General features: G+C 47.6%; 1 protein-coding gene across 6 annotated transcripts; it reads left to right on the forward strand.

Moving 5' to 3' along the window:
- The first annotated feature begins 926 nt into the window (after nucleotides 1–926).
- On the forward strand, nucleotides 927–27592 carry CFAP263 (cilia and flagella associated protein 263). Of its 6 annotated transcripts, XM_008257353.4 has the most exons (9): nucleotides 927–1162; nucleotides 3714–3840; nucleotides 4662–4823; nucleotides 7181–7336; nucleotides 8155–8235; nucleotides 10799–10954; nucleotides 16514–16621; nucleotides 26392–26547; nucleotides 27441–27592. In XM_008257353.4, the coding sequence occupies exons 1-9, from the start codon at nucleotides 1059–1061 to the stop codon at nucleotides 27495–27497; spliced, it is 1107 nt and encodes a 368-aa protein (XP_008255575.1). In that variant the 5' UTR covers nucleotides 927–1058; the 3' UTR covers nucleotides 27498–27592. The 6 variants fall into 6 exon arrangements, 5 of the variants coding, with proteins under 5 accessions (XP_008255575.1, XP_089175854.1, XP_008255576.1 ...); XR_007919919.3 differs by lacking the exons at nucleotides 26392–26547; nucleotides 27441–27592 and adding an exon at nucleotides 13003–15675; XM_089319728.1 differs by lacking the exon at nucleotides 16514–16621.
- The last annotated feature ends 18 nt before the right edge of the window (nucleotides 27593–27610 follow it).

Consider the following 27610-nt stretch of genomic DNA (forward strand, 5'->3'; position numbering starts at 1 on the left):
GAGAGCACCGGCCTTAAGCTGAGGTACGGAGAGAAGCCACCCTCAAAAATCTTTTTTTAAAAGGTTTATTTATTTATTTGAAAGAAAGAATTACAGAGGGGCAGAGGCAGAGAGAAAGGTCTTCCATCCGCTGGTTCACTCTCCAATTGGCTGCAACGGCTGGAGCTGCACCAATCCAAAGCCAGGATCCAGGAGCTTCCTCCAAGTCTCCCACACGGGTGCAGGGGCCCAAGGGCTTGGGCCATCTTCTATTGCATTCCCAGGCCATACCAGAGAGCTGGACAGGAAGTGGAGCAGCCGAGACTCGAATGGGTGCCCATATAGGATGCCAGCACTGCAGGTGGTGGTTTTACCTGCTACGCTACAGCATCAGCCTCCCTCACAAATATTATAGCTTTCCGGGCCTCAGTTTCCTTGTTTGAGGAATAAAGAGAATGATAGGTACTATCTCAAGATTCTTGTTAGAATTTACGTAAACTATGCTAAATGTGATGCCCAAGACATTGGCTGAGCAAGCTGTAGTTGTGATTACTACTGTCAACTTTAGAAATATGAGGCAGGCATGCGGCCCAAGCTTTAAGAAGCCGCTAGGAATACTGCACTCCATGTTCAAGTCCCTGCTCTGCTTCCGATTTCAGCTTCCTGCTAATACGTATCCTGGGAGGCAGAGGTGAAGGCTCAAGTCTTTGGGCCCCTGACACCCACGTGGGAGACCCGGATGGAGCTCCTGGCTCCTGCCTTGGCCTGGGCCAGCCCTGGCTGTTGTGAGCATCTGGGGAGTGACCCAGCAGATGGAAGAACTCTGTCTCTCTCATTCAAATAAGATGAAAATAAATAAATACATAAATATGTTAAATTCAACGTGCCTTAGCTCTCTCTGTCAGCGCCGGGATTGGCTGGGAGAGCTGGGGCGGGGTTGACTGAAGCCCCGCCCCTCCCGCAGCGTCCCGTCGTCTGGGCGACGCGGCGAGGCGGTGGTCGCAGGCTGAGTGACGCAGGACGGCGGGTCTCGGGCGCTCCTAGGCACACGCTTCCTCGGTCGGGGCGGCTTTGACGGGATGACGAGTGAGGAAGACGCAGAGAGCGCCCTCCCTGACGCCCAGGCAGGGGAGGAGAGCGAGCTGCCTGTTATCCAGCTCTGCGGGCTGGTGGAGGAGCTCAGGTACCGGCCGGCCGCCGGCTGCTGGGGCCCCCCTCCTCACCGTGGACCCTCCGCCCGCAGCACCCCGCCCCAGTCAGGGGGCGACTGAGAGCCCCCAAATGGGGAAGGGACTCGTCTTTGCCTCTTCATCTCATCTCGGCTGCCTCGGAGAGCCTGGCCAGGGCTGGGGGGGGGGGGGGGGGGGACGGGGCAGGTGTGTGAGTCTGGGCGGGGGGTGTAGAAGGGGGTCTGGCGCAGACTGCTTAGCTGCCGACCCGGCAGGTTGGACCCCCTTCCAGTGCTAAGATTCTACGATGAAGTTAATATGGCAACAGGCTGGAAAGGAAGCTATTGAAATGGCTTTAATATGAGGGAACGTGGGTGTGAACCAGGTATAAGCATGGAGTCAGTGAAGAATGGCCCAATATTCTTTATTTTAGCAGTGTGTGTTGTATCTACTATAGCAAGTTAATTAGTTAGTAAGATCTCTTGGGGCCGGCGCCCTGGCTCACTTGGTTAATCCTCCGCCTGCGGCACCGGCATCCCATACGGGCGCCGGGTTCTAGTCCCAGTTGCTCCTCTTCCAGTCCAGCTCTCTGCTGTGGCCCGGGAAGGCAGTGGAGGATGGTCCAAGTGCTTGGGTCCCTGCACCCGCAAGGGAGACCAGGAAGAAGCACCTGGCTCCTGGCTTTGGATCGGCGCAGCGCTAGCCATAGCGGCCATTTGGGGAGTGAACCAACAGAAGGAAGACCTTTCTCTCTGTCTCTCTCACTGTCTGTAACTCTACCTATCAAATAAAAAAAATTTTAAAAAAAGATCTCTTGATGTCGTTGAGGTACAACTTACTGGGCTCACACAAAATATCCTGGATATGAAAGTTGAGGAGATGTTATCTCTACATCCATAAGCAGTTTAGGTCAGAACTGAGATATTATTACTGATAGCTACTGGTTTTATTTTTAAAATTTTTTAAGAAAAATATTTATTTATTTATTTGAAAGGAAGAGTTAGAGAGAGGCAGAGAGAGAGGTCTTCCATCTGCTGGTTCACTCTCCAAATGGCCGCAATGACTAGAACTGCGCCAATTCAGAGCCAGGAGCTTCCTCCAGGTCTCCTACATGGGTGCAGGGGTGCAAGCACTTAGGCCACCTTGTATTGCTTTCCCAGGCCATAGCAGAGAGCTAGATCGGAAGTGGAGGAGCCAGGTCTTGAACTGGCACCCGTATGAGATGCCGGCACTGCAGGCGGTGGCTTTACCTGCTATGCCACAGTGGCAGCCCCGCTACTGGTTTTTTGAATGCTTATTATATGCCATGAGTTTTGCATATATGTGACCTTATGTAATAATACAGCAACCCCAGGAGGTGGGTGAGAAACAAAGACACGAAGGTTAGGTCATTTCTCTATCTTCCTACAGCTAGTCAGTGATAGGGCTGGGCCTCAGGCTCAGGGGCAGCTCCCCAGACTAGCCTGGGAGCATGGTAAGTGCTGAAAAGCAAGCCACTGTCATGTGCTGTGCTTTCTGTTGAGCCATTCCCACTAATCTGAAAAGTCAGTCAACAGGAGTAAGCTCAGTACCAAATGAAAACATCAAAGCTGGTCACACACGTCCACATTTACATACACATGTGTATATACACACGCATGCATAACATGTATGTTATATATGTGAGAAGTTAAAGAGGTCATCATGTTGGTGTGTGTAGGATAAATTAGTGGGTCATCTCTAGTTTAAAAACCATCATGCAAAGTTTTCCACAGGTTGTGATAAACTCCCTGTGGAGACTTTCATGTAAGGGGTGCCGGAAATCAAAGAGTGAGAAACGGAAACTAAGGAAAACACCTGGAAATTGTGTGTCCGTCACTTCAAGAATGTGACAATTCAGGAGGAATTTCCAGATGGTTAGATGGTGCTTGAAGATAAAACTGGTAACAACAATTTTCTTTTTCTTTTCTTTTCTTTTTTTTTTTTTTTCGACAGGCAGAGTTAGACAGTGAGAGAGAGAGAGAGAGAGAGAGAGAGAGAGAGAAAGGTCTTCCTTTCCGTTGGTTCACCCCCCTAATGGCCGCTACGGCCGGCGCGCTGCGCTGATCTGAAGCCAGGAGCCAGGTGCTTCCTCCTGGCTCCTGTGCGGGTGCAGGGCCCAAGCAGAGAGCTGGACTGGAAAGGAGCAGCCAGGACAGGACCGGCGCCCCAACCGGGACTAGAACCCGGGGTGCTGGCGCCGCAGGCGGAGGATTAGCCTAGTGAACCATGGCGCTGGCCAACAACAATTTTCAATATAATGTCAGTGATTTGAACTAGGTGGCTCATTAAATATTTAAGAAAAATGTCAATATGTAAGTAAAAATTACTCTGTGCCAGGTGTGGTCCAGTAGGCTTTACATCTCTTGTTGCAATCCTAAAAGTAGGTGCTATTGTTCTTCCCATTTTATGGATGAAGACACTAAAGTACCAAGAGATCATGTCTCTTGCAGAAGATCATATGTGGCTAATAAGTGTTGAATATGAGGTATTTGAGATTTGAACTCCTACCCGGAGAACTTACCCAAGTATCCCTCTGTCTTGCAGCTATGGAAACTCTGCTCTCAAAACTGAGACAGAGATGTTTGAGAAATATTACACTAAACTGGAGCCCAGGGATCAACACCCCCCACGCTTATCAGATATTAAATTATCTGCAGCAGAATTTGCACAGGTACACAATGAAGATGGTGATTTTATTGTTTGTGCCCTTAAATGCAAGTGCTATTTGTGTATCTGCCATTGGTGCACCCTCGTTGGCCCAGTGGCCACAGCACTCTCTCCCTGATCTATTTTTGATTCTTCCTTCTCTTTCAAAGTTTCTCTTTCACGTGAGTGTGAAGGGAATTGGGTCCAGTTCATCATAAATTCTCCCCTGAATATCTCGGTTTATTTGAAAGCTCCCCTAAATTAGGAGACTCAGCAGTTCACAACACCCAGCCAGTCGTGTAAAGGGGAAAAGTGGGCTTGGTGTGGGCGTTTGTCTCAAATGACCTTGCTGTGTGGATCTATCCTCTGAGGATTAGACAAATTCTCCTTGAGGCCCATACATTCCCGGGACCTCCCACAGGTCACTTTTGCCTTAAAAACATAGGAAATCCAAGATTCCTGTCTGTCTGTTTTGTTGAACACTGTACCCCTAGATGCAGTTTCTCCTCTGTGCTCAGCTCAGGAAGCACCCAGCTCTGGGCTTCCACTGACTTTGACTTGGATGCTTGTCCACAGTGGCTTCATGGTCATTCCTCCCTTGAGGCATGCTTCCCTTATTTATTTTCAGTTCATTGTCAAACGCAGGCCCTTGCAGAGCCTGACAATGACTTGTAAAATGCATGTCACCTCAGGCCTAATACCCAGTACCCATTTGTCATGAGTTTATGCCCTCTGACAGTCATTGGGGTAATTGCTAGGCCCAAGGTATCATTCTGAAGCCTAGCCTGGAATGCTTTATTACTGATTCTGCTTTGACAATGGCTTTGTTTTTCTTGGGGGTTGCAGTTACGGGGCAGGCGAAGATCCAGGACCCGCACTGGTATAGACCGAGTGGTAGGCCTCAGTGTCGACCAAAAACTTGAGCTTGTGCAAAAGGAACTGGAAGACACAAAGGATGAAATAAGTCACATGAGGGCAAACGCAGAACGGGACCTGCAACATCATGAGGTATTCCTTTCTCTCGACGTAGGCTCTACCACCTGGGCTACCACTGCCACCTCATCAAGAAGTGCCTGAAGTATGGCCATGACATTGTTGACACTTCGGAAGAAACATGAGCAGGACTAGATAAATTGAGGGCCTGCCTTTAAGGAACTTACCACCTGCTTGGGGAGACAACAGATTTCAAACTTGTTTTTTAATGGAAAATTTTCTAAAATACACAAATGTAGAGATGAATTCAATAAACCCGAGTATTCAGCCCCAAGATATGTGTAGCCACTCCTGTTTCATCGATGTCTCAACCAGTTTTCCCCTCACCCCATTGAGTTATTATGAAATGCGTCCTGGACATATCACTTATCTCTAAATGTTTCAGTATGTTTCTAAGATGGCTTTTTTAAAAAAACGTAACCACAATAATGAGAAATATCCCTTTATTTATTTATTTGAGAGGTAGAGTTACAGACAGTGAGAGGGAGAGACAGAGAGAAAGGTCTCTCCTCCGTTGGTTCACCCCCCAGATGGCCACAACAGCTGGAGCTGCGCCAATCCAAAGCCAGGAGCCAGGTGCTTCTTCCTGGTCTTCCATGCAGGTGCAGGGGCCCAAGCATTTGAGCCATCCTCCACTGCCCTCCCGGGCCATAGCAGAGAGCAGGACTGGAAGAGGAGCAACTGGGACTAGAACAGGTGTCCATATGGGATGCCGGTGCCTCAGGCGGAGGATTAACCTCCTATGCCATGGCGCCGGCCCCAAGAAATACCCTTACACATTTACAATAATTATTTATTACCACCAGAAGTTTGAGATTTAAGTCAGTAAATTGGGTGGAAAATCCTTAAGTTACCCTTCATACATAGCATGTACCACCATGGTCTGTTCCTGTTGGTAGCCTTGTTCTGGCTTGATACATTGTGTGAAGTAAATTTCAAGTGCAAAGAGAGGTCATTATGGGCAATAGTGGTCAAAGAGGAATTTGTGAAGAGTTGGAGCTTTACATGGGACTTAGCATGACCTCAAAGGATTATGGTATTTTTTTTTTTTTTGAGCCATCTTCTGCCTTCCCAGGGGCATTAGCAGGGAGCTGGACTGGAAGCTGAGTAGATGGGACTCAAACCATTGCTCTGATATGGGATGCCAGGATCACTGGTGGCAGCTTAGCTTACAGTGCCACAATGCCAGGCTCTCCCCCGAATTTCAGATTTCAAAAGTCTGTTATTTTGTAAACTATTTTCTTTGGTATAACAATGTCGTTCTGTATCAATATATAGTGTACATACTCATTTATGACATCTTTTTCAAGTTCTAGAAGTATATAAGCATGCTGCTTTGTCTCCCATATTAATTTTTTTCTGCACAGCTATGATTCATTGTTAATGTATGTCATTTCACATTTTTATATAAAATAATTCTTAATGGATAAAATATTTCAGATATAGGAATACATAATTATTGAGATAGCCAAGATCCTGTTTTTGTTTTTTCTCCCTTTTTATGAATACTATAACTTTTTTGAGGATTTTAGTCAGTATTACACAGAGAGGAGAGGCAGAGAGAAAGAGAGAGAGGTCTTCCATCTGCTGGTTCACTCCCCAATTGGCTGCAATGGCTGGAGCTACACCAATCGGAAGCCAGGATCCAGGAATCTCCTCTGGGTCTCCCACATGGGTGAAGGGGCCCAAGGACTTGGACCATCTTCTACTGCTTTCCCAGGCCATAGCAGAGAGCTGGATTAGAAATAGAGCATGGGCTGGTGCTATGGTGTAGCGGGTAAAAGCCCTGGCCCGAAGTGCTGACATTCCATATGGGTGCTGGTTCTAGTCCCAGCTGCTCCTCTTCCTTTTTTTTTTGAAGATTTGTTTTATTTATTTGAAAGACAGAGTTACAGAGAGAGGTAGAGACAGAGATATCTTTCTAAAACTAAAAAGGAGCATTATGTTATGTGTTAAGACACAAGGAGGCAAGGCCAGCGTTGTGGTGCAGTGGGTTAAGCTGTAGCCTGAGATGCTGGCATACCACATGGGAGCTAGTTCCAGTCCAACCTGCTCCACTTCTGATTCTGCTCCCTGCTGATGCAACTGGCAAAACAGTGGAAGATGGCCCAAGTACTTAAGCCCTTGCACCCGCATGGGAAACCTGGATGGAGCAGTCTCAGCTGTTGCATCCATTTGGGAGTGAAACAGCAGATGAAAGATCTCTCTCTCTCTGTCTCCCCCTCTCTTTCTAACTCTTCCTATTAAGTAAATAAATAAATCTTTTTTAAAAAATTTTAAGACACAAGGAAGCATGGGAACTTATATATCCTTCGAGGATGTGTCCTTGAGAAACTCTGGAAACTTTTCTCCCTTTGTGTTGATTCCTCTAGGCTATCATCGAGGAAGCTGAAATTCGAGGGGCTGAAGTCCAGAAAGCAATACATGACTTTGAAAAAGATATTCTAAAAACCATATCCAAGAAGAAGGGGAGTATTCTGGCCACTCAGAAAGTGATGAAGTACCTTGATGACATGAACCGCCGGAGGGTAAGTTGGTCAGTGCTGAGGGCTTAGAAAGAGAGAATAGATGCCTACAGCGACGGCACAGACGTGATCCATGTGAAGCAAGCTGACTCCACGTGGTCCCCTGGAGGTGCAGGTTCCTCACATCCCCCAAGGTGTGTGCGCATGTGTACATGTGTTTTCAGTGCATGTTTATCATGGCTAAAATGAACCCGACAGGATGAATAGTAATAATATCTCAGATGGACTTCCTCTTTTTATTGCTGTTGTCTCAAGATCTGAAGTATTTTCTTGAGACAGGTGTGAGGCTAGGCTGGTTCAAGGAGCAAGGCAGGAAAATCTCATGCCCTTTGAGTTCCATTATTATAAGGAGATGGACTTTTGTCTGGCAAAAGGAAGTGAGGAGAATTTGGAGGAGGAAGGTGCTTCTTCATTTCCAGAGGTTTTATGGAACGTCAAGCTTTGGATTCCAGAAATATTCATGTAGGGTTACATAATTTACGTAATTACATAGGGTTACTAACCCTTAAACTGCCTTGAGAATAAAAGACCAAAGGACTATTAGATCACTTTGCCAGGAAAGGCTCCCACAGTAGTCCTATACCCCAAATTGTTTGACTTTAAAAGCAGTAAAAGATTTTCATGGAGTAGATCTGATTTCTGCTCCTTGGTCATGAATGAAACTCCATTGCAACACCAGCTTTGGTAGAAGGAAAAGGACCTGAAAATAAGTGACTGTATGTTAGGCCTCGAGGTTTGGACTGCAGCCCCAGGCCAACAACATTTCAAACCTACAGGGAAGAAGAACAGAAATGGATTAAAATAACGTTTTTCTTTTTTAGGATAATATGAAGGATAAATTACGTTTGAAAAATGTTTCTCTCAAAGTTCAAAGGAAAAAAATGCTTTTGCAATTGAAGCAGGTACGTGATTCTCTTTCTGTTTTTTTTTAAAATATTTATTTATTGGAAAGTTAGAGTTACACACAGAGAGAAGGAGAGAGAGAGAGAGAGAGAGAGAGAGAGAGAGAAAAGTCTTCCATCCGCTGGCCCACTCCCCAACTGGCTGGAGCTGCACTGATCTGAAGCCAGGAGCCAGGAGCTTCTTCCGGGTCTCCCATGTGGGTGTAGGGGCCCAAGAAGTTGGGCCATCCTCTACTGCTTTCCCAGGCCATAGCAGAGAGCTGGATCAGAAGTGGAGCAGGCAGGACTCGAACTGGTGCCCATATGGGATGCTGGCACTGCAGGTGGTGGCTTTACCCACTATGCCACAGCACCAGCCCCTCTTTCTCACTCTTTTAAGGTTACTGTGGTAGGCTGAATACTGGGTCCCCAAAGATGTCCATGTTATAATCCCTGGAATCTGTGAATATGGCTACTTTACATGGCAGAAGGATATTGCAGGTGTGATTAATTTAATGATCTTCAGATGGAGGGTGGATCCTGGATTAGGTGGGCCCCATGTACTTGCTCTTCTTATGAGATAGAGGCAAGAGGGTGAGAGAAGATTTGATAATGGAAGCAGAGATCAGAGTGATAAGCCCTTACAATGGAGGAAGGGCCATGAGCCAAGGAATATGGGCATCTTCTAGGAGCTGGAAACAGCCAGTGGCCAGATTCTCTCCTAGTGCCTCTGGAAGGAAAGCACTCCTGCCAACATCCTTGTTTTAGCCCTCAAACCCACTTCAAACTTCTGACTGCCAGAACTATAGGATAATGAATTTGCATTGTTTTAGTACTGTGTTTAGTTTGCTCAGCAGCAATAAGAAACTAATACAGTTGTGTGCAGGCAAATCTGTGGACAGCATTGGCATGAGCTTAACAGGCCCTCAGGGCATACTTGTTGACCCCTTTGAGGAGCTGGACAGGGCAGTACAGTTACACCTTTGAACAGGATCCTGATGAAAGGCAGTAATGCAAGGATGGCTCCAGGTCACTAGAATGTGAGATGAGGTTCTATCCTTTCCTAGTTCAATATTGTTTGTGTTATGGATACAAACTGAAAAATGAGCACTGATGACATGCATATCAGACGTGGCCACTGACAGCGATGCAAGATCCATTAGGAGAACTGACATGTTAGGGGACTGTTGCTTGATTGACTTGCAATCCAGAGAGGCCTCAACAAGCAGGGATGCTTTAATGACATGAAGTGACTAGGGGCAAAGATCGGACTCTCCACTTGGATCCCCCCAAATATCCACAGGTGTAGGGTGACTTAGACACAGAGGACCTGATAAAGTCAGCTCAGCTGGAGGTGGTGCTGTGGCTGAGGCTGCCCTCAAAAAAACACGGTGCCCAGACCAAGAAAGGGCTGGCCTTGCTCTCTTCTGTTCTGGGTAGTCCTGATCTGCAGTGTTGTGCCCAGTGTGAACTCTACCCTTGAAAGAGCCGGTAAACTGGAGCTCACATGGAGAGCAAGCCCATTGGAAAGGAAACTAGAAACTGCCTTGGAGGACCAAGGACTATGGGCTCAGGAGGCTCACGGCCACTGTCAAGCACTCAAGGCTGCTGAGGGAAGAGACAACACACAGATTGGAAGGGTGTGGAGGGCAGAGGAGGGGTGAGGGGAGGTAGGGATGGAGATGCCCCACAAGGAGATTTGAGTTCAGTGTAAGAGAAAACATTGCCCTTGTGGAACTACCCACACATCATGGGTTCCTGGTCCTCAGGGGTTTACCCAAACTTGGGGGTCTGGAAGAGGGGCTTTAGGCTGAGATAGAGACTGGATGGATGACCTTTAACCAAAAGTCACTGCTGCACAGGGATGACGGGGACATGGCTGCCCTCACGAGCTCATAGACTGGTAGGGAGTGGTGTTGTGAGAGAAGGCGAGGATCAGAACTGCTATACAGAGGCAGCAGGAACCAGGACCCTGTAGCTAAAGCATCCAGAAGCTCAGCAGAGAGGGATGGCCTGCAGATTTGGCAACAGGCAGAGCACTGGAGCTGGAGGGCGGGCATACCAGGGCTTAAAGTAATTGCTGTGTTGTTTGGGGAAGGGAAGGCAGATCCATCGTGGAGCTAGTGCAGCATGAGTAGAACGCAGGGCCTACCACAGATGAAAGATGGCATAGACCTGGCAGGCAGATGAATGGAGCGGGGGCCAGGCAAGGTCACTGACCTACCCACAGGGCAGAAATATCACATAATCAAAGGAGGGGGATTTTTGTGCTGCTTTTTCTGGGGTCTTCAGGCTTAAAAACCTTTAAAGGGCCCATTCCTACTCTTCCTTTGCAGCCCTGTTTAGGCATCCCCCTCCCTCCCCTCCCAGTGTGTGCTCCTTGAGGGTGAGGACACTATATTTACTCACACCTCTATCCCCAGTGCCCAGCATCACTCCTGGCACCAAGCAGCTGCCAATACATTTGTTGAATGACTGAGCATGACTGAGCTCCCAGATCTCACCACGAAAATGTGCAAAATGTGAGCCATGCCTTCGGAAGCCACAACTGAATGTGCCATCTTTTCCTCTTTCTGAGCTGTAGAAGGAAGAGGTGGGCGAGGCCCTCCACAATGTTGATTTTCAGCAGCTGAAGATCGAGAATGCTCAGTTTTTAGAGACAGTTGAAGCAAGGAATCAAGAACTGATCCGGCTAAAGATGGCCTCTGGAAACACCCTGCAGATGCTCAACACGTACAAAGTAAGACCTGCCCCAGGGGCTTCCCGCCCCGGCGTTCCATCCACAGAGAGGGCGCTGGGCACGCCACAGTCACTTAGAGTCTGTCACTGTGCCGCTGCCCCTTGGTTTCTCTTGACTCAACAAAGCCATAGCTCCTAAAATTCCCTGGATGCTTCCACAACCCTGATGCCCATGAGAGCCACCTGGGAGCTTTTACTTTAAAAAAAATAGCAATGCTGTAGTCCCACCTTCAATGGATTAAGGAGTGAGAGTTGTGCACTCTGTTTTGTTTTTAACTCCCCAGGTGATTTTTATGCAGGGTGTTTTGAGAGCTAACCACATTTAGGGCTTCATTTAGGCTTGTAGTAAGCACTTCACCACTTAAAACCCTGTACAGGAAAACAGGTTTAGCTATAAATCAGAAAACTACTGAAAAACTTACCAACCAAATACAACCCTTTGGGGAGGGAAAACAGGCACCATTAATTAAGCAGGGACTACGGGCATGAATGGAGTCCGTCCCCAGCAGCCCATGCCATCTGGTCACTGTGGTAGTGTCCCTCTGATTGCAGTAGTAACTTTGAGCTAAGACTGGCTTCTTTTTTTTTTTGGACAGGTAGAGTTAGACAGTGAGAGAGAGAGAGAAAGGTCTTCCTTTTTCCGTTGGTTCACCCCCCAAATGGCCGCTATGGCCAGCGTGCTGTGCCAATCCAAAGCCAGTCACTTAGAGTCTGTCACTGTGCCACTCTGTCACAGGTGCTTATCCTGGTCTCCCATGCTGGTGCAGGGCCCAAGCACTTGGGCCATCCTCCACTGCACTCCCGGGCCACAGCAGAGAGCTGGACAGGAAGAGGAGCAACCAGGACAGAATCCGGCGCCCCGACCAGGACTAGAACCCAGGGTGCCGGCGCCGCAGGCAGAGGATTAGCCTAGTGAGCTGTGGCACCAGCTAAGACTGGCTTTTACAGAACATTTGCAACCAATTGGATGAGAAAGACTAACAACTTTGAAACCCAATTAAGCAAAACTGATTTCTCCCCCTGAAATTCCATTCTTTTCATTGTAGACTTGTAACTCCAAAATATTATACTCAGTTATTATAATTTGAAATTCAATAAAAACCTTTGAAGGAGGTTTTTTTTTCCCTCTTATTAACATAAGTTACTACATAATATCTACAATTTTGTCTCTGAGTCTGCAAAGCATAAAGTGTTTACTACATATTACTTCACAGAGGTTTACCCACTCAGGCCTACTGCCTAGGTGGTAGTGGTGGCTGTGAGCTTAGGTAGCTCACAGGTAGGCTTATTTGACCCATACAGTGTAATTTTATTCTATTTTTAAATATTTAAAAAATATTTTATTTATTTATTTGAGAGGCAGAGTTACAGAGAGGGAGAGACAGAGAAAGATCTTCCATCTGCTGATTCATTCCCCAAATGGCCACAACAACTGGAGCTGGGCCTATCTGAAACCAGGAGCCAGGAGGGAGCTAAGAGCTTCTCCAGGTCTCCCATACGGGTACAGGGAACCAAGCACTTGAGCCATCTTCCACTGCTCTCCTAGACCATTAGCAGAGGACTAGCCAGAAATGCAGCAGCTGGGACTTGAACCGGCACCCATATGGCCACAGTGCTAATCCCGTACAGTGTCATTTTAAAAATGTGAATTTGAGGGCCAGCGCCACGGCTCATTTGGCTAATCCTCCACCTGTGGCACTGGTACCCTGGGTTCTAGTCTCGGTTGGGGCGCCAGATTCTGTCCTGGTTGCTGCTCTTCCAGGCCAGCTCTCTGCTGTGGCCCGGGAAGGCAGTAGAGGATGGCCCAAGTGCTTGGGCCCTGCACCAGCATGGGAGACCAGGAGGAAGCACCTGGCTCCTGGCTTTGGATCAGCGCAGCGCACCGGCTGTAGCAACCATTTGGGGGGTGAACCAACAGAAGGAAGACCTTTCTCTCTCTCTCCTCTCTCTCTCTCTCTCTCTCACTGTCTAGCTCTGCCTGTCAAAAAAAAATTGTGAATTTGAATGTATTTAGAGCAGGCTTGTGTTTTTCTTTCTTTCTTTTTTTAGAAATTGAAAAAAACTGAGGCTCAAAGATGCAGGGTATTTGCCAGATTGAAGCAACACGTTAATGACAGAGCTGGGGCTCCTGTTCCAGTGTGTGTCCCACCCAACTGCCATCCCTGGCATAAATAAGCGGAAAAATCAGACTGGCATTCTGCAATTTGTGCATGAGACACATCCCGCGGATCACCGGCTTTCAGCTCATTGCATCCGTCTTCAGTTTACCCAACCAGTTGTTTCAGGAAGAAGCTAACCCCCGACTCCTAGTCCCTCACTGCCTGGAGAGCTGGGGCAGCCATGCTTAGATCATCCTGGACCTTGAGCTTATGCTGCATGAGATCTGTCTGCCTGGTCTTGTGGGGTTTGGGAGGTGGAGATACCAGTTTATACAATGAAACTGCCAGTCGCAGGGCCTGAGCTCTTCAGGATGCTTCTAAACACAGGGGTGTGGATTGCTGGCAGCACCTGGACAACGGTGACACAGGCCACAGCGGGCAGGACACTGGAGTCCTGCTCCCAGCGGCCCTCGTGCCTAGAAGCCTGTTGCATTCGATGCTAAACAGATGGCAGTGTTTAAGCAGACACCCCACAGGCGTGCGGAGGTGGACAGACAAGGGGTGGAGGGAGAAGCAGCCTTGCTTCCTCAGCTCTGGGTCTCAGTCCTCAGGTGTCCCAGGGGAAAGGGAGGCAGAACAGCTGTGCATTGTGGGTTTGAATGGGGGTTGTCCTGGGGGTAACGCTTCACCTCTCGGGGTGAAGTCCTCCTATCCCCCAGCACTGGACACAGCGCCCTGCCAGCAGAGTGGCGTGACCTGCTCGCAGTTCAGGTGTGTTTGGCTGCAGTGACAGCAGCGGCCACTTAGACTTAACCATCAGACCCCCAAGTGTGAGACCTCGTTAAAAAGGTACAGAATAACTTTATTACCAAAGCAGCTTCCCTGCAGTAGGCCAGGCACGGGGCTACGTGCTAAGGGAACAGCACCTAGCACAAGACAGACACGGTCTTTTCTTCTCGGTGAGTTTCCTGAGTGAGCTGGAGTTGAGATGGCACCGTTTTCTCCGACTTTGTGCCCTCAGGCCCTGCCTGCTGGAGTGTGGTAGAATTAAAGTGTGGCTCGTTTACAGCTGAGGGGAGTCCCTCGTGGCTGACTGTAAACCAGTGACCAAATACCTTGTAGGTACAATTCCAGGGTGTCCCCCAGGCTCGCCCCCTGGTGTATCCACCCTGTGTAATCCCCAGCCAGGACTGTGAATAGGGTGGATTCTCTCATTAGGCCCTCTTCTGCTATGTGACTAGGTTTTATTTTGTGGCACAGTTGAACGAAAGCCAGGGAGGTCGTCCAGGTGGGCCTTACCCAATCACATGAGCCCCTTGCAAGCAGCACTGCTGTGGAAAAGGTGGTCAGAGGTGTGAAGTACAGGGCAGTTCTCTAGGTCAGATAATTCCCCGCTGCTGGGTGCAGAGTGGCCTCTAGGAGCTGAGAGCAAACTCCTGCCAGCAATAGAAAGAACACGGGACCTCAGTCCCACAGCTCCGGGGAAATGCATTCTTCCGGCAGCCAGGTGGCACCAAGCCCTAGAGGAGGACCTATTGCCCTGATTTCAGCCCTGCAGGACCAGGGGGAGAGGGAGTGCAGCCACACTGTGCTGGGGCCTGGGACCGCCAGAAACTGTGAGACAGTGACTAGGGGTTGCTGTGGGCACTGAGCCTGTGGTCACTTGTGACAAAGCCATGGAAAGCCAGTGCTTGCCTTTTTAGAAGCAGCCTCCTTAAGTGGCTGACATCTTGACTCGGCGTCACCGATTTAGCTCCCATCACAGCTGCGGGAAGACTCCGCCCCAGCAGAGCCCCTGAGTGCTTTGCCATAACCCTGCCTCTCCAAGTTGTTGGGCGAACATCTCTCCACCCTCCTTTCCTTCCCTTTGAACAGCTGGTTTGCAGCAGAGTCCTGCCCCTGCCTCCCTACCTGGCAGCTGAACCCCCTGAGCTGGCTCTCATTATTATTATAGTGCCTCAAAGAAGTGAGGGGTGGGGCCAGTATTGTGTAGCCTCTGGTGCCGATTTGTATCCCAGCTGCCACACTTCTGATCCAGCTTCCTGCTAACAACTTGGGAAAGCAGCTGAAGATGGCCCATGTGTTTGGGTCCCTGCCACCCTTGTGGGAGGCCCAGATGAAGCTCCTGGTTCCTGGCTGCAGCCTGGTTCAGCCCTAGCTGTTGTTGCCATCTAGGGAGTGAACCAGCAGATGGAAGATATTTCTGTCTCTCCCTCTCTCTGTAACTCTGACTTTCAAATAAATAAATCTTTTAAAAAGGGGGGACCTGGAGGAATGGGAAGAAGAATGTCCTCTCAGGTGCTCCCACACCCAGCCAGGTGGCTCCAGGCTCTTTTTCTCCATTTAATTGTGACACTGGAGGGCCTGCTCTCTCAGCTCCTTTTAGACTTTCCTCTCCTAGGCTCATTCCTTAGCTTGGAACATTCTCTTCCCTCTTCCCCAAGACATATCTGACTCAACTTTTCAGCTCTCTTCCCAGCATCCTTCTGCAGGAAAACCTGCATTTCCTGGCCCCTGTCCTGGTATTCCTACAGCCTGGCATCATTGGAGTTTGACATTTCTTCATGCAAAGATTTTGCTCCCTACCTATGTCCCAGCTGTGAGCTAGCCTCCTGGGAAGGGGGTAGGTGGTTTAACTGACCAGTGCCTGGGACAGGGCGGCTGGGTCTTAGGGTGTGTTGAGTGAACCCCCTGAAACCACTGGCTCCTTCCCTTGCCCAGTCTTCAGTGAAATGGAGCATATCCCAACTCCTTTGGCTAGCTTCATCTCTGGGAGAGAGAGTGCCCCAAAAGGGGCCCGTCTAAGAAGCAAGGGCCTTGGGGCACTGGTGAAGGGATAGTGATGCAAGGGAAGTCTGCCAGGAAACTCCTGCAGGAAGCCTCTCATACCAGCAGGCCCAGCCATATTCACTAATGGGGACAGTGGTGGAGCCCGTGGGCCATGGAATCACGCTGCCTGGGTTCAGATCCTGTCTGTGACTATGGACAAATTGCTTCATCTCCCTGAGGGTCAGTTTCCTCGCTTGAGAGCAAGCATGGTACTGGCAACTGAGGTGGTCCTGCCTCTGCATCCCTGTGAGGTAGCCAGGGCAGCTGATTGTTGAGGTTCCGCACGCACTCAGCACTGAGCTCAGCATCCCCTGTGGGAGTCTCCTTTAAGCCTCTCCACAACTCCGCAAGGGGACCGGGCCACATTTAGGGAGGTTCCAGGACTTGCCCAACGTTTCTCTTAGAAAACACTGGGGCAGGATTTGGGCACTGAGCAGTTGGCCTCTCCAGCTAAGGACAAGACCCCTAGGTCCTCCGCCCTGCCAGTTCCCCAGACACCAGGATTCTGAAACTCTAGACAGGCCCCAGGACCAGAATGGTCATGCATATCTCCTACTTAACAGAGGGTTAGCCATCCTTCTCCCCATTCTGAGAGGTCATCTTAGCTCAACGCTTGTCGTGTTGTATTTCAGAGCAAGCTTCATCGAGCAATGGAAATATATGTCAATTTGGACAAAGAGATCTTGCTGAGAAGTGAGCTACTTGACAAAATTCAAAAAGAAACCCTACAAGTGGAGGAGGTAGGAGTGGGCAAAATGTACCATTTCTGATGTTTGTCTCCTGTCTGCAAGGGCTCAAGTCCATGTCCACAATGATCCAACGTACCTTGGTTGTTTATCTAGGAAAGCCTAGATCATAAAAATCAAAATAGCTCTGGGCCACCAAAGCAGAAAGTGGCACTTGAAGACTTAAGACCTGCAGTGCTGCATTTTACTTCTGGGTTATATTCTAGAGTCAGCATACAAAATAAAACTCTCATGGAGTCCAACAGCACTCAAGAATTCTTTATTCTTAATTGGTGGGACCTTGGAGTCAGGAGCTGGGAATTCAACCCTGGCTCTCCAAAGTGGGATACGAGCATTTCAACCACTAAACACCTAATCTTATGACTTGCTTCCTTAACTTGGAATACCATACAGAGTTTGTTTTATAGTATTTATCAATACCTTGTTTCTTTTTATGCCTGAATAATATCCCATTGTATATATAGACTACATTTCATGTATCTGTTCATCAGTTCATGGGTGTTTGGGTTTTCACTTTTTGGCTATTATGAGTAATGCTAATATTCTTATAGAAGTTTGAGGTTTTTTTTTTTTAAGATTTATTTATTTGTTTGAAATGAGCAGAGTGACAGAGAGGGTGAGGTAGATATCTTCCATCTGTTGGTTCACTTCCCAGATGCCTGCAACATCCAGGGTAGGCCAAGCCAAAGTCAGAAGGCAGGAACTCCATCCAAGTCTCCCATGTGGGTGGCAGGAACCCAGGTGCTTGGGCCATCGTTTGCTGCCTCCCAGGTGCATTTGCAGGAAGCTGGATGGGAAGCTCAGGTTAGCTGGGACTTGTTAGGGAATGCGGGCATCCCGAGCAGTGGCTTGACCTGTTGTGGTGCCACAGCGCCTCTCCTCTTACAGAAGCTGTTATGTAGATGTGTTTTCTTTTGGACATGCACTTAAAAGTGGGTTGCTGAGTTACATGGTGTAACTCTATGTTTGACATTTAGAGAAACTGTCAAACTGTTTTTGCATAGTGTCTGCACCGTTTTCCAGTTCATTCAGCAATGTGTGAGGGTTCTCTTTTCTGTGCATTTTCACCAACACTTATTTCAGCTTTTAGGACAATGACCATCCTAGTTGTATGAAATGGTATCTCTGTGGTCTGCACTTGAATTTCCCTGATGACTAATGTTATTGAGCAGCTTTTCATGTGCTTATTGTCTACTTGTATGTGTGTGTGTGTGTGTGTGTGTTTTAAAGATTTATTTATTTATTTGAAAGGCAGAGTTATAGAGAGGCAGAGAGACAGAGAGAGATCTTCATCTGCTGCTTTTCTACCCAAATCTACCCAAATGGCCACAATGTCAGGAGCTGCGCTGATCTGAAGCCAGGAACCAGGAGCTTCCTCCAGGTCTCCCACATGGGTGCAGGGGCCCAAGCACCTGGTCCATCTTCTACTGCTTTCCCAGGCTATAGCAGAGAGCTGTATCAGAAGTAGAGCAACTGGGACTTGATCCAGCACCCGTTTGGGATGCTGGCACAGCACGTGGAAGCTTAATCTTTGTTCCACAGCGCCAGCCCCCATCCCCCCTTTTTTTTGAGAAATGCCTATGCAGGTGCTTTGTTCAGCTTTTACTTGAGTTATTTATATTTTTATAATTGAAATGTAAGAATTCTTTTTGTTTTTGAAAGATTTATTTATTTGAAAAGTAGAGATACACACAGAGAGAGAGAGATAGAGACAAAGACAGAGGGACACAGAGAGACAGAGATATCTTCTATCCACTAGTTTACTCCCCAAATGCCCGCAACAATCAGGGTTGGGCCAAGCCAAAGCCAGGAGCCAAGAACTCCATCTGATTCTCCAACATGGATGGCAGGGGCCCAGGGACTTGGACCATCTTCCACTGCTTTCCCAGATGCATTATCAGGGAGCTGGGTCAGAAGCAGAGCATCTGGGACTCAAACTGGCACTCTAATTTGGGATATTGGCATTGCAAGTGGTGTCTTAACCCACTGCACCTCAACAATGGCCCCAATAATTCTTTATATATTCTTGATTCAATCTCTTAGCAGATAAATGACTGAAAATATTTTCTCCCATTCTTTTTTTTTTTTTTGACAGGCAGAGTAGATAGTGAGAGAGAGAGAGACAGAAAGGTCTTCCTTTTGCCGTTGGTTCACCCTCCATTCTCCCATTCTTTATTTTCTTTTACTTTCTTTATGGTGTTATTTGCAGTACAAAAGTTTTTTGATGAAATCTGATTTATCTTTTGAGGTTGTGCTTTTGGTGTCATATTTGAGAAACCATTGCCTAACCCAATGTCATGGAGATTTGCTCCTGTCTCGTTTTAAAGAGTTTTATATTTTTAGCTCTTACATTTAGGCTTATGAACCATTTTAAGTTAATTTTTTTAAAATGGTGTGGGGGAAGGGGGCCAAGAGTTATAAGAAGAAAGGAGATGAGTATGTGTGAATGCTTTCAGTTTGTTCTATCAGCCTTATTATTTACCATTTGTGATTCCATTTCTTCCTGTGGATTTGAATTACCAACAGGGGTTACTTTATTATTCAAACACAATTCTATATTAACCTGCCTCCTTTGTACTGTAACTGTCAGATATATGTTTAAATGTTGTAGATTCCTAATATGTATTGGTTGTTTCATGCACTTGCTTTTTAAAATCAGTTAAGAGAAGAAATATGCAATTCTATTGTCTTTTAGAATTACCTAGATAATTACCTTCATTTTTCTTTTTTTATTTAAGATTTATTATTTAGTTTAAAGATTTATTTATTTATTTGACAGGCAGAGATACAGGGAGAGAAGGAGAGACAGAGAAAGATCTTCTACGTGCTGGTTCATTCTCAAATGGTCACAAAGTCCCAGGCTAGGCCAGGCCGAAGCAAGGAGCCTAGAGCTTCATCCAGGTCTCCAACATGGGTTCAGGGGCCCAAGCACTTGGGTCATCTTCTGCTGCTTTCCAGGCGCATTTGCAGGGAGCTGGATAGAAAATAGAGCAGTCAAGTCTCAAACTGGCACCCATATGGGATGCTGACACTGCAGGTGGAGGCTTAATCTGTGCCACAGTGCCAGCCCCTTATTGATTTATTTGAAAGTCAGAGTTAGAGAGAGAGGGAGAAACAGAGAGAAATCTTCCCTCCACTAATTCACTCCCCAACTGGCTACAACAGCTGGAGCTGGGCCAGTTTGAAGCCAAGAGCCAGGAGTTTGCTCTGGGTCTCCTTTGTGGGTTCAGGGGTCCAAAGAATTGGACTATCCTCCACTGCTTTCCCAGACACATTAGCAGGGAGCTAGATCAGAAGTGGAGCAAGCAGGACTTGACCTGGCACCCATATGTGATGCCAGTGCTTCAGGCTGGGGTTTTAACCCGCTGTGCCACAGCGCTGACCCGCATTTGGTTCTTTATTTAAAAAATACATTTTGGGGCCAGCACTGTGACATAGTGGGTAAATCCATCGCCTGTGGTGCCAGCATCTCATATGGCCACTCGTATGGCCCCTGCACCCACATAGGAGACCAGGAAGAGGCTCCTATCATTGTGACCATTTGGGGAGTGAACCAGCAGATGGAAGATCTCTCTCTTCTCTTTCCTCTTGTGGGTGTACCTCTACCTCTCTCCATAACTTTCAAATAAATACAAATGAATCTTTTTAAAAAACAACACAAGAGTTGCTATATTAAGGCTGGCACTGTGGCACAGTGAGTTAAAACACCCCATATGGGCGCCAGTTTGAATCCCAGCTACTTTGTTGCTGATCCAGCTCCTTGCTAATGTGGAAAATGGCCCAAATGCTTGGGCCCCTACACACACGTGGGAGACCTGGAAGAAGATCCTGGCTTTAACCTGGCCCAGCCCTGGCCGTTGCAGCCATTTGGGGAGTGGACAAGCGGAGGGAAGATATCTCTGTCTCTCTCTCTCTCTCTCTTTCTTTTTCCAAAAAAAAGATTTGATTTATTTACTTGAAAGGCAGAGTTACAGAGAGGCAGAGGCAAAGAGAGAGAGAGGTCTTCCCCTGCTGGTTCATGCCTCAAGTAGCCTCAATGGCCAGAGTGGGCTGATCCAAAACCAGAAGCCAGGAGCTTCTTCCGGGTCTCCACACAGGTACAGGGGCCCAAGGACTTGGGGCTCTTCCACTGCTTTCCCAGGCCACAGCAGAGGGCAGGATAGGAAGTGGAGCAGCCGGGACTGGAACTAGTGCCCACATGCTCCAGCTTTACCCGCTATGCCATAGCAACAGCAATAAAGTCTTTAAAAACAAAAAGAGCTACTATATTATCTAAAATATTCAGCTTTCAACAAAAATTATGAGATAAGAAACGAACAGGAAAATGCACCTTAGGGAAAAACAAAACAAACTGCCTTTGAGGGGGTCCAGATTTTCAAAGAACCAAAGGAAGATATGTTTACAAGAATTAAAGGAATACATGATGATAATGTCTCATTAGGTAGAGAATACAATGAAGAGGTAGAAATTATTTTTTTAAAGATTTATTTATTTATTTGAAAGAGTTACACAGAGGCAGAGAGAGAGAAAGGGGTCTTCCATCTGCTGGTTCATTTCCCAAATGTCCACAATGGCTGGAGCCAGGCCAATCTGAATCCAGGAGCCAGGAGCTTCCTCCAGGTCTCCCACGTGGGTGCAGGGGCCCAAGCACCTGGTCCATCTTCTACTGCTTTCTCAGGCCATAGCAGAGAGCTGGACTGGAAGTGGAGCAGCCAGGATTCAAACTGGAGCCCACATGGGATACCAGCGCTGCAGGCCAGGGCTTTAACCTGCTGTGACATAGCACTAGCCCCCGCCCCCCCATATGATAACTCTTGATTTTGATGTCTCCCCAACCCCTTTTTGGCTATTTTTGCTTGTTGCTTGTTTAGTGACTTGGCTGCACTGGATCAGTAAGGTTGGCTTTCCCTGTCGTTGGTAGGCTCCAGCGTTGCTCCTCAGCAAGGGCAGCCTTGGTTTGCACACAAACTCTGTAACAGCTCTGGATGGTGGCATTTCAGATGAGCTCTCTTTGACTTTCCATCCTCCTGTTTCTGGCTGGTCTCTCTCTACCAGTACCACACCTAGCTATTAGACTCTACTAATCGCTCACTGATTGTTCTTTTGCTTTCAACAGCACCCTGAAGTATTAATTATTCCACATTCTGATACACGTATGGTCAGACCCCTTTGCAGGGGCAAGGTGTTTCCAGTCTTTGAGGCCCTTTTTATTTTATTATTATTAGTTTTTAAAGATTTTTAATTTATTTGAATGTCAGAGTTACACAGAAAGAGAAGGAGAGGCAGAGAGAGAGAGAGAGAGAGAGAGAGAGGTCTTCCATCTGCTGGTTCACTCTCCAGATGACCGCAACGGCCGGAGCTGTGCCAGTCAGAGCCAGGAGCTTCCTCCGGGTCTCCCATGCAGGTGCAGGGGCCCAAGCCCTTGGGCCATCTTCTACTGCTTTCTCAGGCCATAGCAGAGAGCTGGATCAGAAGTGGAGCAGCCAAGGACTCGTATTGGCGCCCATATGGGATGCTGGCACTGCAGGCAGCGGCTTTACCCGCTGTGCCACAGCGCTGCCCCCTAGGCTCTTCTTAGTAGTGTCTTTCTCTGGTTCTGTTAAACATCTTGCTGGTCTGCTGTTTTGAGTATTCCTACTAATATCATGGAACCACTAACTTCCCCCAAATTGTTCACCCCAAATATATACCCATTGTTTCCCACAAAATTCTTGGGTATGAATTCCCACACTCTACTCCAAATAAAGTCACTCCCCTTTAGCAGCATTCCAGAGTGCTCTGGTAGCCTCTGCCCCGGACGTAATGTGTGCACCCCTGCACTGGAGCTGGGAGTGGGAACGGTGGGCCGCCTTTCTGGCGGTGATCCCTCTGTTCTACCCAGAGATGAGGCGCTGGATGGGATTGAAGTCCCTGGTCTTTGCTGCCTGCCCCGTACAGCTGTAGTACTTTTGTTTTAATGCCTTAGTTCTTGCTACTTTATTTCATCTTAGATATTCTCTGATCATCCTGAAAAGAATAACAGTGGTGATTCTCAGTGCATCTTTAGGCATCTCCACAGTTGGCTGTCTGTGCTAGAACTGAACACATGACAAGTTTTTATTGCATTCTGAAAGCTGTTAATTCTGTTGGATTGCATCTTGGTAAACTAAAACAGTGCTTCTCAAACTGGAAGCTGAAAACCAACTACCTGGGCACCTTGTTAAAGTGCAGACTCTGGGTCGGTCTGGGCTGGGCTGGGAGTCTAAGTCCCATCTCTCTCCCAGACTGTACTTTGTGAAGCAAAGGAATCAAAAGGCAAAGCTATGTTAGGATAATTCAACATCTTAAAAATGTTGCTTCTCCTTCAATTAATCTGTGAAATGATGGTATTCCAATTAGAACACTGTGGGGAGCAACCCGGACTAGACTGAGTTACTGGAATTAAGACTTATTCTATGCATCTGCTCTCCCACAATATGGCGCTGGGAGAGAAGTAAACAGCTTCTGCACAGCTGCCTCCAGTTCAACCAATAAACTGTAGGACTTGCTCCTGATTGGAGGAGAGCAGCGTACTCGGCGTGTGGGCAGCCGAGTTGGGATTGGCAGAGGAGGACTATAAAGGAGGAGAGAGACGGCATGCACCGAGGAACATCTAAGGGGAACATCTATCTGAAGGAACACCTGTGCAGCCCCCGAGAGAGCCGGCCGGCGGTGTGCCGCTCCCCTGCGGAAGTGGGGAATGTGGCCAGGGGGAACTGCCCTTCCACGGAGGTGGAAGGGATAGTAGCCAACCCGGGAAGAACCAGCAGCAAACCCGGGGAGGGCCGAGCAGACGAAAGAACAGCGCAGGGTCCTGTGTCGTTCCTCCACGAAGAGGGGGAGCGACAGAACACTATGGAGTTTTATCTTGTTTAGATTTAAAAAAAAAAAAATTGAGAGGCAAAGGAAGAAAAAAACAGATGAACAGAGAGAGAGAGAGCGATCTCTTCTCCTCTGGTTCACTCCCCAAATGCCCACAATAGCCAGAGCTTGGCTAGGCCAAAGCCAGGAGCTAAGAACTCAGCCTGGGTCTCCCACATGGGGAGCAGTGGCCTCAGTACTTGAGTCATCACTCTGCCTTCCAGGGTGCAGATTAGCCAGGAGCTGGAAAGAAGCAGAGGCAGGACTCAGAGAAGCACTCTTACATGGGGTGCAGGCCCAAGTGAAGTGGGTTTTTTTTTTTGTATGTTTTTGTTTAAAGATTTATTTATTTATTTGAAAGGCAGAGTTACAGAGAAGCAGAAGCAGACACAGAGAGAGGTCTTCTATCTGCTGATTCACTCCCCAGATGACTGCAATGGCCAGAGCTGTGCCAATCTGAAGCCAGGAGCCAGGAGCTTCCTCCAGGTCTCCCACGTGGGTGCAGGGGTGCAAGGACTTGGGCCATCCTCCACTGGCTTCCCAGGTTATAGCAGAGAGCTGGATTGGAAGTGGAGCCCCTGGTACCCGAAACCTCGCCCATACCGAACACCAGCACTGCAGACCAGGGCTTTTACCCTGCTTTGCCGCAGCACTGGCCTCCCTAAGTGAAGTCTTAACTGCTCTGCCAGATGCTTGCCCCAGGTTGGTAGAATGGGGATTACCAAGGTCACGGAGGGAGAGAAAACAAGGAAAGGTGGGATGTGGATTAAAGGGTACAACTCTACAGTAAGGTAGGATGATTAAGTCTAAATATATAAGGAATTATAATATGGCTAATAATTTTACATACTGAAAAAAATGTGAAAAGAGTAAGTTTCAGGTACTTTCTCCTGCCAACAAAAAGCTAACTATAGAAGGGACAGTGGGGTTAATGCCCTGGCCTGAAGCACCGGCATCCCATATGGGCGCCTGTTCATAACCTGGCTGCTCCGCTTCCAATCCGACTCTCTGCTATGGCCTGGGAAAGCAGTAGAAGATGGCCCAAGTCCTTGGGCCTCTGCACCCAAGTGGGAGACCCAGAAGAAGCTCCTGGCTCCTGGCTTTGGATCGGTGCAACTCCGGCCATTATGGCCATCTGGGGAGTGAACCATTGGATGGAAACCACCACCACCTCCGCCTTTCCTCTCTCTGTGTAACTCTTGACTTTCAAACAAATAAATAAATCTTTAAAAAAAAGATGCATACGTGCTTAGGGTAGGGTTCCCCACCATTGATTGGTGCTTCTGATATTTTAGACTGGATAATCCTTTCTTGTGGAGGTTGTCCTGTGTAGTGTAGCATGTTCAGTAACATTCTTGACCAAAATACCTTAGCCAACCTGTTAGGTGCCAGTAGCACACCTCCCCGAGCTGTGACAAAAATGTGTCCAGATGTTGCCAAATGTTCTGGGGGGCAAAATTGCCTCCAGGTGAGAACCACAGCCTTAGAACAAGCAATTTCACAATTAGTGAAATTTAGGATAAACTACATTTAGTTCACTAATTGTAAACTTATACTTGCATATTTACCATATGATATATACCCAGAAGATTAGTATTCATGCCACTGTTTGTTATGATAGCAGAGTACTGAAAGCTAAGTGACTGTTTATGGGAGACTCACTGAATTACCGTACATCCATATGGAAAAATAGGCAGCTGTCAAAAAGAATGATGAAATCCTTTATGTGCTGATTAAAGGGTCCTCAGGATTTATTGAGTGAAAAAAAAGCCAGGTAAGTAAAAGTGAATAGAAGATGCTATTGTCTGTGTCAAAAAAGGAAGCATGTTTAATATTTATAAAGTCATAGATCTCTAGACAAATGCATAATACCTAAAAAGAGGTGTTGTTTCCATTTCTGGGAAAGAGATCTTCATGATGGGGGAACAAAGTGATGCGAGCTTGTCGCTGTGTACTGTTAGACCACTTGAAGTGAATGTGTTGGTTGCACAAAACAATTGGTAAAGTAAAATTTAAGACTGTGTTAATTCAGAAAAGTCCACTCAATTAGAAGAAGTGTTCTGGTTAATTGTACTGTAAATTTAAAAAAATTTAAGATAGGGCTTCCTCAAAAATTAAATTCCTGTAGGTTCCAGCAATTCTACTCTGAGGTATAAACCCAAAAGAATTTAAAACAAGGGGTGGGGGAACAGAACTGTGGAGTAGCAGGTAAAGCCACTGCCTGAAGTGCCAGCATCCCATTAAGAGCACTGGTTCGAGACCCAACTGTTCCACTTCTGGGAAAGCAACGAAAGATGGTCCAGGTCCTTGGACTCCTGTATCCATGTGGGAGACCAGGAAGAAACTCCTGGCTCCTGGCTTCAGAGCAGTCCAGCTTCAGCCATTGTGGCCATTTGAGGAGTAAACCAGTGTATGGAAATCTCTCTTTCTGCCTCTGCCTCTCTGTAACTCTGCCTTTCAAATAAATAAATAAATCTAAAACAAAACAAAGCAAAAACCAGGGACTCTGAACATCCATATTTATGGCAGCATTCCTTATAATTGTATTTTACAATAAAAGAAGACAGAAAAGTGAATTGAAACTGATCAAAGCTTAAATATACCATTTTCACATACAGAAAAAATTTAAGAAGTCCAAATAAGGAAAAATGTTCCTTTATCAAGGGGTGGGAAAAGAAAGGACTGGTTTAGACTGGTGTTTGTGAACTGGATTCAGACATCAGGATCTATAAAAAATTGGAATCTTCTGATTCCCCACCCCTTTGAAAATGTAGCTACTATTTTTGAACTGCATTGAAACTCTGAGGAGAGGTGTCAGAGCCGGGGAGTCCACAAGGCAGGTGCCGCCAGGATTCCCTGTGCATAACCTATCTTTCTCCACCCAGGACCGGGCCAAAGCTGAGGCTGCGAACAAGAAGTTGCGGAGGCAGCTGGCGGAGTTCCGAGCGCCCCGGGTGATGGTGTACGTCCGGGAGAAGATCCTCAATGGGGACCTGGAGAAGAGCATCAAGATGTGGGAGAGGAAAGTGGAGATCGCAGAGGTGGGTCCCGGGAGCCCCAGGTGGTGTTCAGTCTCGCTGACGGCACTGGCGATGGGATGGAGGATTGGGCCTTTATACCCTCGACACTTTTGCTCAGGAATGCAGATATTTGCACGGGCAGCACCTGTGAACAGACCTCAGCCACTGCCTCGGGTGTTAACCCCAAACGATTGCTTTTGAAAAGCTCCCTTTTCATTGTTAGGGACGGGGTCTTTTCAGGGGTCAGGGAGGGAGCCTGTGGGAATAGTGTTTTATAGCTGCTTGTTTCCTTAATGAACCCCTCCACGCCATGGATAATTCAGTGATTGCTGTTTTATACATGGAGAAACCAATTTTTTAAAAAATGATAGCGGATTTTTAATATCACTCAGAACCCAATTCCAAGCTCTTACACAGTTGCCATGCCTCTGGATATGGTACAGTGTTCATGGGAAGCATCCTTGCTCCTTGTGAGCTGCTGGAGGAATGTGGTTGACACGGAACTGGGATGCTGAGGACTGCAGCTGCCATGGTGGCTGCAAACCGGGGTCACTTAGACAGACGTGGTGAGAGTGCCTTGAAAAGCCAGGCAGGACACTTGGGAAACCCGGAGCTCGATGCTTTCTCCTCTGGACCCAGGCTGCATTTCCCATGCTAGTTTCTCCCGCCTTTCCTGGGACCACTTGGTGGCCTGGAGTAAGTGACAATCCACACTTGGGCCATCAGGTCTGGAGCTGAGAAGCAGCAGGGGGTCGCAGCAGGAAGCTGCCAGTGGGCCCTGCCCCTTGGTGGCGCTGTCCCCACAGGGTTGTCTGTGACCATCAGCAGGGCTGGAGGAGGGTTGCATTCTGAATAGCCACATTCAGTTTTTCCCAAGTGACCTTTTCCCCTCTCCCCCTTTTTCCTCTTTGCAGATGTCCTTAAAAGGCTACCGCAAATCTTGGAATAAAATGAAAACAACCAATGAGTAATTGCAGGCAATTTGGCCTCTGGGAAGCAGCCAGAGGCAGGTCCTGGCTGGCAGACCAAGAAGTGATCCATTAAAGCAACCAGCTCTTTTCTAGTCACGGGGTCTTCTCACTGC

This window comes from Oryctolagus cuniculus, chromosome 18 (assembly GCF_051225735.1).
Source record: "Oryctolagus cuniculus isolate XC-2025 breed Fujian yellow rabbit chromosome 18, ASM5122573v1, whole genome shotgun sequence".
NCBI classification, from domain to species: Eukaryota; Metazoa; Chordata; class Mammalia; order Lagomorpha; family Leporidae; genus Oryctolagus; species Oryctolagus cuniculus.

Excerpts from the sequence above, each read along its gene's own strand:
- CFAP263 (XM_008257353.4), top strand. The coding sequence starts at position 1,059 with ATGACGAGTGAGGAAGACGCAGAGAGCGCCCTCCCTGACGCCCAGGCA. Across the intron at positions 7,337-8,154 it reads ATGACATGAACCGCCGGAGG|GATAATATGAAGGATAAATT; the intron begins GTAAGTTGGTCA and ends TTTCTTTTTTAG. Across the intron at positions 16,622-26,391 it reads AAACCCTACAAGTGGAGGAG|GACCGGGCCAAAGCTGAGGC; the intron begins GTAGGAGTGGGC and ends TTCTCCACCCAG.